General features: G+C 43.3%; 1 protein-coding gene across 1 annotated transcript in view; it reads right to left on the bottom strand.

The window, feature by feature from the left end:
• Positions 1–10,182, bottom strand: part of LOC144800408 (vitamin D3 hydroxylase-associated protein-like) — a 387,916-nt gene that overhangs the window by 307,591 nt on the left and 70,143 nt on the right. Inside the window, exon 4 of the mRNA XM_078671679.1 lies at positions 22–165. Within this exon, the coding sequence (XP_078527805.1) occupies positions 22–165 (144 nt within the window). The remainder of the gene's footprint in view (positions 1–21; positions 166–10,182) is intronic.

Below are 10,182 nucleotides of genomic sequence, written 5' to 3'. Positions count from 1 at the left end.
ATTCGTAGTAAAGGGTCTCACCTTGTAGCCATAGTGCTCCTTGATGCTGACTGGTACTCCATACAGCAGGCCTTTCTCCTTCTGTTTCTTCATCTCCTGAACTTGATCCTCACACTCAGGAAGGTATCCAGTAAGGCAGTTCAACTGCCTGTGCACCTCCAAAGCCTTAAATAAAATGCATGTATTAAAAGTCTTTTCTGTGTACTGGTGAGCAACATTACTTACAAATGCAGGTCCTTTGTTCAGCCGCTAGTCCCAGCAAAGAAGCAAAAGCCACAAATGGTCATTTTTCAGAGCTGACCTGGCTTGCACCTATGACACATTTGCACGACTCATAGAGGCATATCAACAACAAGTAGCGATAATTATCGTTCAACTTGCTTAGCGCATTTTTCAATATCACTGTGTATTGCTGGTTGACATCGCTGTGTCAGCGGCGTATTAGCAACTATTAGCGCACATGCGATTTAACTTCCAGCGATACACGGGGAGAATCGGCATTAGCATATGAAATCCGGCGAAGATTTCACGGCGCTACTGAAATGCTTGCTAATAGGGAGTGTGGACCTTACCAGGCAATCCACCTCCCATTATCAGTATAGCTAAGTCGATTTGAAAGGAAACATTAAATTACAGCGATAACCGCGCTTAGCGTGTTTTTTTTATATCACTTCGCGGATATGCTGCAGGGTTGTAAATATCGCAAAACCGTGGACGCGAGTATTTACAGGGAGTTGTGGAGTTTTGGGCAGGAAGGTCCACTTTGCATGACATTAACGATGTTCATCGCTGACATGCGAAGTGGGGGAAAAAAAGCAGCTAACTCAAGGAAACTCGCTTTAGTAAGTCCTTGTAAATAGTGATTTCGAGAAATCGCGGCTTTTCCTGCGCTATGTGCCGGAAAAGCGGTGATATGTTTGTTGATAATATGCCCCATAGTTTGTATTATGACAAGACATTGAATTTTTCACCTCACAGATGAATAATGATACTTTACCCAAAACAACTAAAGAACGATCCACTAAACCAAACCTCCTCCTTATAACCCACAATCAAACTATCGAAAGTAGGGAAACAGGGGGAAGAGTGGTAGTTAATTAAATTGAAAAAAGTGCAAGAGAAGGCAGAAAGTGTTCAAGATGGTAAAGAAGGAAGAACCCTCAAACACCAAACAAGTAGGTGTTGAATCTCATCATTGGGTTCTTTTTTATAGAAAAAAGGAAGTCAAACTTTTAGGCCCAACAGCCTGTTGGTGCAATGAAAAGGAATTATAACATTTCTCTATGTCTAATTTTAATAAAGGGATAGTTATATTCCATTAAAATTAAAGTGATAAAGCATACACCATAGGTAAGTGTCAATGCAAAACCAGGTGTGCTTAAAAAACTAATGCGGTCAACATGTTTCTGCTGTAACAAGTAAAATTCACTCAGCGTCCACCAGGACCTCTAAAAATTCACCACACTAGAGGACACATCCTAAAGTGTGTCCAGCGTAAGGTGTTTTCAATACTTGGTTTTTCACCAACTCACGGAACTCCCATGCTGTCTCTCCTTAGTGTAGTACCAAGGGGCTTGAATCTGTAACACATAAAAAGTAGTGTCAGAACAGAAGGGCTCAAAAGGGTTATGCATTTATCATTCTAAAACCACATCTCATCACATGTCTTATGTTGTTTATTGTATACTGATTGTTGACATCATGCCACAATTTTTATACCATTCTTCCCTGCACTATTACTCGGTCAATGTACCAACAATAAAAGCAAGCTACCCACATGATAACCTCTGTCCACAAAGATAGCGTATCGGTGGTGCTCTGTAACAATCCCGCTTATTAGCGATGCTCACTTAATTTTAGAAACGGCTGTCTCAATATACAATGCCTCACTTATGCGTGGGCATGTTTCTTTAGGACAAAGGAATAAAGAATAAAAACATCACTGATAGTGCTTGACCTACGTCTCACCATGAAAACATCTGCAATTTATAACCCGAAAGAAGAAAAAGATAATTAGACTCACTTCTAATTATGAAAGGTCGTGCGTCCTGGGTTCATGGCAGGGGCAACCTTCACGCCCGACAAAAACTGTGGAAAAAGGACGGTGGCGATAGTTTAAGAATATGGGAATCACTCTTTTCAGGTAAACTATGCACTTCACGTATCCTGCCCAACTCGTGCAAGAAACCCGGTAAAGGCCGCTTAACCCTTTACCCCTCTGTTCCCAGTGCATTGAAAGAGAAGAAAAGGTGAAAACCTGTACTCACGTTAAGAGCGGGCGACTCCCCCTGGTAACCTAGGTAGAACACATCCATGACCCGGAAAGAACCGAGTGGAGTGACGCCTAGCGTTATCAGGCGTGGGGACGTTGTACCACGTGATCGGGCTGAGCCGGTGTCTTAAAGGGCCCTTACTCTGTAGCCCTTCTTCGCGTCTGGAAAAAACTCTCACCAGAAAGCTTTATTTATATAATGTATGCTCACATATGTAAAATCGAGTTTGGCCATGGAGGCGATTTTACTAAGCCGTATTTATTAATCGTTAATGACAAGACTGTAAAATTACCAGACAGCACTCTGACGGACAATAATGTATTCCCATCCTTAAAGATCGTGTGTCCTTCGAATTGCAGAGAAATGACCCAGCGATCGTAAACTCTACAATAGCTGCATGTTAATATCTCCTTTTCGAAATAAAGCGCTTGCCAATGGAAAGCCTGACTTTCTTCGCCAGTTGTTTTTTATTTGAAAAAAAAACTTTATTAGTTGCCCTACAGGGCCAAAAATACAGGCAACAGGTGAGACATGTCTCTGTTTGTAATTTACAGAAGTTGCCAACTGCATGTGCTGTTGCCCATGGGACAAGGTTCCCAACTAATTAGTTATTTTCATCTGTCTGCGAAGGAATAATAACCATAGTGTGGTAAAGAGGGGAAGAACTTCTCAAGTTCATATAATATTGAATCGGTCACGTCCTAAGCCAATATAGAGTTTCAGTCTCTTTATCAACAATATGTGAACTATATGGCTTAAGTGATCAACATTGTCTTTTTCTGAAATGCATATTTGTTGAAAGGATGGCCAGTTATAAAGTCAGACAAATGGTAGGAAAACAAGGGTTATAAACCAAATCTCCCCTCTCTGGGAGGGTTGTGGTGAAAGAGCAAACCATCCCTTCAGATGTCAATCACATTGGACCTTCACTTATTGAGAATTGAACCCCAAGGAATGGCATCATTGAGACCTGTGATATGGGTGGGGAGGCGATAAATACATTTCTGTTCTTTCTCATATAATTTCGTCTCAGTGCTGTTTCTCAGCTGCTCTATGATGGTCCATTGCATATCATTTGGGGTATGGTTTGCCTGTAAAAAGGGGGCTTATGAACGATTTTGTTGTTGCCCTTTCTCTCTTATTGTTTTGATTATGATTGGCAGCGCACAGCTGTGAGAGTGTTTTTTAACCAAAACATCCAGTGCTTTACCTATGTCGACACCATGGAGGAACAGCGCCTCTCTTATTCCAGGGAGGAGGTAGATGCGATTTTGAAAGATCCTACCCTTTTTGCAGATCCCCTTGTATCCCAAGTAATTTCACAAACGACAGAATGGGACGAATTGGGGGAGCAGAAAAGGTGTAGGATTCGGGCCATTTTACATGGAACCATGTTGAAGGAATATTTAAATAATAACGTGGCACCTAAAGGCTTGCTTGTGACGAATGCCCCACGGATCTTCCTGGATGACGCAGTCTTCAGGAAGGAGTGGGTGCAGATCGCCTGGCATTGCACACGAGACTGGGACGTTCTTATTATTAAGACAGCTCTCGGTCTTTCGGAAGCCTTGCTAATAGAAATCCAAGCTACTGAAAATCATATTAAGACAACTATTACTGGCTATAAAAAGAAATTCGAAGAACTCAACAAAGAGCTTAATGACTACAAGGACTCACTAGCACAATCCAAAGTTCAGAAGTTCCAGAAAGACCTTAAAAAATGGTCATACGTAAAAGTATATCCTTATGCCAGCCCTGATTATACCTCGCCTAATCAAACTGACTATAACTCTGATGTATCTGATGATTCCAATTCCAGTGGGTCTAGTACTGGGAGTTCACACCACCCCATGGTTTCCATACCAACAACAACAAGGGGGTTTTAACCCCCATGTTTTTCAGCAACCTCCTTTTCCCCCCATGATGGGATGGCATTCACTGTTTGCACCACCTCCCCAATACCAAGGCAACATGTACCAACCGCCTTTTTTAGAGAGAGGTCGGAGAGGCAGAGGGAGAAGGAGAGGGACCAATCAAGTCCATTGGGAGACAACGGAAGCAGTAGGGGACAACACCAGGAGCAAGACTCAAGAACAGAGAGCTGGTCCCAGCAACCAGAGAGTCTGATTACGAATTTGTCATCAGTGTCCCTTAGTACTGCAGAGACTGCAGTTTTAGAAAAGGGCCTAGGTTTTATTCCTACACCTCGCCTGGACCGTTTCAAATTGAATTGTGAATTGACGGCATTTTTTCGTAAACTCCGTCTAAAAACCTTATTTGAAAATCAGCCCGTGGCAGACTCGCAGTTAATAAACAGTGATACGGGCCTGAAACTGAAGTCTTCCTTTACCCCTCCTACGCATATGGTACCGCCTGAGATAATTGCTTTTGAACAGGCAGTATACAACGAAGTGCAAGCACTGGAAGAACCCATCCCTTATAAAAATCTCAAAGCAGAAGAATATAAGGCTATCCAGACTCTTCGTAATAACCAGGCTATTGTGATACAAAGTGCGGATAAAGGAGGGGGATTGTGATCCAAGATACTGCAGCGTATGATTTGGAATGCCGTAGACTCCTGGAGAAGAACATCAATTATGTCCCCTTTAGAGAAGACCCTTCACAATTTTTAAAGGACGAAATCTTGGAGTTGGTGATCACAGCTGAACATGATGGTCTGATAAATAAACAGGAAGCTGACTTTCTCACAACCTCAGATGGCAGATTTCCCTACTTCTATACCTTCCCTAAAACTCATAAAATTCGACATCCACCACCTGGACGTCCGATAGTTTCAGGCATTGGTTCATTACTCGAACCCCTCTCCAATTATTGTGACTTTTTCTTAAAACCATTAGTACAATCAACTAGCACTTACATTAAGGATACCAGAAGCCTTTTAAGTTTGTTGCTGACAGTGGAATTGCCAGAAGATCCTTGTTTTCTTGTTGCTCTCGATATAGAGAGTTTATATACTTGCATTCCTCAGGATGCAACTATAAAAGTGTTAGCAGATGTTCTGGAAAAGTCCACCTGGGATTACACCACATCTCGTTCATTTGTGATTGACTGTGCCACATTAGCCCTAAAAAGGAATTTCTTCGAATACCAAGGCCAACTGTTTCTCCAGAAGACTGGTACCTTGATGGGCAGCACTTTTGCCCCCAGTATAGCAGGGCTATATGTTTTCAATTTTGAGAGCACTCATATACTGGGGGCAACAAATCCATATAGTACCAATGTTCTATTATGGCAAAGGTACATAGACGATGTGCTGCTTATCTGGAAGGCTTCAGAGGAAAGTCTTTTGGCTTTTTTTGACTGGGTCAACACGTGTGATACCCACCTGAGGTTTACCCATGAATATTCCACCGAAACCTTAGTCTTCTTGGATGTGATAATAACTAGAGAAGGCAACCATCTTCAAACCAAAATTTACTATAAACCAACTAGTAAAAACAATTTTATTGCATTTTTCTAGTTTTCATCCTCGTTCTCTTCGTGAAAATCTTCTGTTCGGTCAATATCTCCGGATACGGAGAAATTGTAGTGAACTGACCGTTTTCAAACAACAATCAGTTGGACTGACCGAAAAGTTGAAGAAGCGAGGATACCCTAAGAAGATCTTAAGTAAAAGTTTCAAGAGATCAAAAAACCAACATCGAGAGGCACTGTTGGAAGAATACCCTAAAGCTCCAGTTGTTGACCCTCCTCTTACTTGTGTGACTAATTATAGTAGTATTTCCAACAAAGTAAGCCACTGTACATCCAAACACTGGAAAATACTCACCAGTAATAAAAACACGAATGGCAAAAAACGTTGTTTTCTCATAAACGAGAGAGGGGTCTTCGGGATGCACTAGTACACACGCGGCCCAGAGAAGCCATGGTTAACACTAAGCACACTGTACTTTCAGCTTGGGGCCTTCCACCAATAATGGGACATTTCCCATGCGGAGGTTGCTCAGTTTGTCATCTTACCACCAATACTAAGACTTTGACTTTGGAACCAGGCAAGGTGTGGGAACAAAGGAATCACACTAATTGTAATTCGCACAACATGGTTTATTTGATAGTCTGTTCATGCGGACTGAAATATATCGGCATGACGACTAGAAAAATTAAACTACGTATAGGCGAACACCGGAGCAACATTCAGCGCCGTAAAAATACGACTAAACAAACAGGCCACTTTTTACAGGCAAACCATACCCCAAATGATATGCAATGGACCATCATAGAGCAGTTGAGAAACAGCACTGAGACGAAATTATATGAGAAGGAACAGAGATGGATTTATCGCCTCTCCACCCATATCACAGGTCTCAATGATGCCATTCCTTGGGGTTCAATTCTCAATAAGTCAAACGGTCCAGGCGAGGTGTAGGAATGAAACCTAGGCCTTTTTCTTAAACTGCAGTCTCTGCAGCACTAAGGGACACTGATGACAAATTCGTAATCAGACTCTCTGGTTGCTGGGACCAGCTCTCTGTTCTTGAGTCTTGCTCCTGGTGTTGTCCCCTACTGCTTCCGTTGTCTCCCAATGGACTTGATTGGTCCCTCTCCTTCTGCCTCTGCCTCTCCGACCCCTCTCTAAAAAAGGCGGTTGGTCCATGTTGCCTTGGTATTGGGGAGGTGGTGCAAACGGTGAATGCCATCCCATCATGGGGGGAAAAGGAGGTTGCTGAAAAACATGGGGGTTAAAACCCCCTTGTTGTTGTTGGTATGGAAACCATGCGGTGGTGTGAACTCCCAGTACTAGACCCACTGGAATTGGAATCATCAGATACATCAGAGTTATAGTCAGTTTGATTAGGCGAGGTATAATCAGGACTGGCATAAGGATATACTTTACGTATGACTGTTTTTAAGGTCTTTCTGGAACTTCTGAACTTTGGATTGCGCTAGTGAGTCCTTGTAGTCATTAAGCTCTTTGTTGAGTTCTTCTAATTTCTTTTTATAGCCAGTAATAGTTGGTCCTAATATGATTTTCAGTAGCTTGGATTTCTATTAGCAAGGCTTCCGAAAGTCCGAGAGCTGTCTTAATAATAAGAACGGCCCAGTCTCGTGTGCAATGCCAGGCGATCTGCGCCCACTTCTTCCTGAAGACTGCGTCATCCAGGAAGATCCGTGGGGCATTCGTCACAAGCAAGCCTTTAGGTGCCACGTTATTATTTAAATATTCCTTCAACATGGTTCCATGTAAAATGGCCCGAATCCTACACCTTTTCTGCTCCCCCAATGCATCCCATTCTGTCGTTTGTGAAATTACTTGGGATACAAGGGGATCTGTAAAAAGGGTAGGATCTTTCAAAATCGCATCTACCTCCTCCCTGGAATAAGAGAGGCCCTGATCCTCCATGGTGTTGACATAGGTAAAGCACTGGATGTTTTGGTTAAAAAACACTCTCACAGCTGTGCGCTGCCAATCATAATCAAAACAATAAGAGAGAAAGGGCAACAACAAAATCGTTCATAAGCCCCCTTTTTACAGGCAAACCATACCCCAAATGATATGCAATGGACCATCATAGAGCAGTTGAGAAACAGCACAGAGACGAAATTATATGACAAAGAACAGAGATGGATTTATCGCCTCTCCACCCATATCACAGGTCTCAATGATGCCATTCCTTGGGGTTCAATTCTCAATAAGTGAAGGTCCAATCTGATTGATATCTGAAGGGATGGTTTGCTCTTTCACCACGACCCTCCCAGAGAGGGGAGATATGGTTTATAACCCTTGTTTCCCTACCATTTGTCTGACTTTAGAACTGGCAATCCTTTCAACAAATATGCATTTCAGAAAAAGACAATTTTGATCACTTAACCCATATAGTTCACATATTGTTGATAATTAGACTGAAACTCTATTTTGGCTTAGGACGTGACCGATTCAATATTATATGTACTTGAGAAGTTCTTCCCCTCTTTACCACACTATGGTTGTTGTTCCTTCGCAGACAGATGAAAATACCTAACTAGTTGGGAACCTGGTCCCCTGGGCAACAGCACATGCAGTTGGCAACTTCTGTAAAATACAAATAGAGACATGTCTCACCTGTTGCCTGTATTTTTGGCCCTGTAGGGCAACTAATAAAGTTTTTTTCAAATAAAAAACAACTGGCGAAGAAAGTCAGGCTTTCCTTTGGAAAGCGCTTTATTTCGAAAAGGAGATATTAACATGCAGCTATTGTAGAGTTTACAATCGCTGGGTCATTTTTATGCAAGTCAGAGGACACATGAACTTTAAGGATGGGAATACATTATTGTCCGTCAGAGTGCTGTCTGGTAATTTTACAGCCTTGTCATTAACGATTAATAAATACGACTTAGTAAAATCGCCTCCATGACCAAACTAGATTTTACATATGTGAGCATACATTGTATAAATAAAGTTTTCTGGTGAGAGTTTTTTCCAGACACGAAGAAGTGCTACAGAGTAAGGGCAATGAAAACACCGGCTCAGCCCAATCAAGTGGTACAACGTCACCACACCTGATAACGCTAGGTGTCACTCCACTCGGTTCTGTCCGGGTCATGGATGTGTTCTACCTAGGTTACCAGTGGGGAGTCGCCCGCTCTTAACGTGAGTACGGGTCTTCACCTTTTCTTCTCTTTCAATGCACTGGGAACAGAGGGGTAAAGGGTTAAGCGGCCTTTACCGGGTTTCTTGCACGAGTTGGGCAGGATACGTGAAGTGCATAGTTTACCCGAAAAGAGTGAATCCCATATTCTTAAACTATCGCCACCGTCCTTTTTCCACAGTTTTTGTCGGGCGTGAAGGTTGCCCCTGCCATGAACCCAGGACGCACGACCTTTCATAATTAGAAGTGAGTCTAATTATCTTTTTCTTCTTTCGGGTTATAAATCGCTGCTTCGTGGGACAGTTGTCTTGACGGCCGCCATCGCTGCACACGCGAGGCCACGCTCACCTGACAGGCCACGCCCACCCCCCGCCTTAATGTGCCTCCCACGCAAGCGCAGCGGACGAGCGCAGCGGGAGCGCCGTTTGCGTGCCGAAGGCGCGCCTAAGGCAAGCCCGTCTGCGCCCGTCCGCGACCATACGCGGCCCAGGGCCCGTCCCCCTGGCCATACCACCTCAGACCGGTGTGGGATGGAAACCTATACGAGGCAGGCGTTACTACATCTGCGCAAGGTGCTGACGCCGGAATGCGCACATACGCTGCACGTGGGGCAATGGCCTCTGAAATGTGAGGGTTGCGGATACACTATCCTCAGAGACCAAGAGACGAGTAAGGGAGGTACTGAACTTTCGGCCTTACTATTGAACTGTCGATCATTGAAACGTCATAGCTTGAACATATATGACATGCTGATAGAAGACAACCCTGACTTGGTCTTTTTGACAGAAACATGGTTGGATGAGCAATCCCTCCCTGATATTATAGAGGCCCTCCCCTCCGGCTATAACATTCTCCAAATTAATAGAGGGATTCAGAGGGGGGGATAGCTATTGTCCATAAAATCAAGCTGCCATGTTCTCTTGAACCGACTGCCATTAATAATTGTGAAGCTGGACTATTTTCCATCTTGGTTGGCCCTAATTGCACCATTAAGGGCTACCTTATTTATCGCCCTCCTGGTGTGGCGACCGCGTTCATTGAGAGCCTCCTGGAGGCTCTAACGCAATCTGCTTTACGCCATAATAAGTTCATGATTGTAGGAGACCTCAACGTGCATTTGGACGATGTCAACTGCAGAGAGGCTGTATCCCTGATTAATTCGCTGACAGCTCTTATGTTTGTTTTGGCCGATAACAGAGCCACCCATCAAGCGGGGCATTTGCTGGATCCAATCTTTGTAAATTTGGAGGATATAAGCGTATCTGTCCCGATTAAGATCCTGTGGTTGGATCATTATTTGATCCCTTTTAAACTTAGAAGAT

Source organism: Lissotriton helveticus, chromosome 1_2 (genome assembly GCF_964261635.1).
Source record: "Lissotriton helveticus chromosome 1_2, aLisHel1.1, whole genome shotgun sequence".
Taxonomy (NCBI): domain Eukaryota; kingdom Metazoa; phylum Chordata; class Amphibia; order Caudata; family Salamandridae; genus Lissotriton; species Lissotriton helveticus.
Note: the sequence above shows the minus strand (reverse complement) of the source record. Positions and strands in the feature narration are given on the sequence as shown.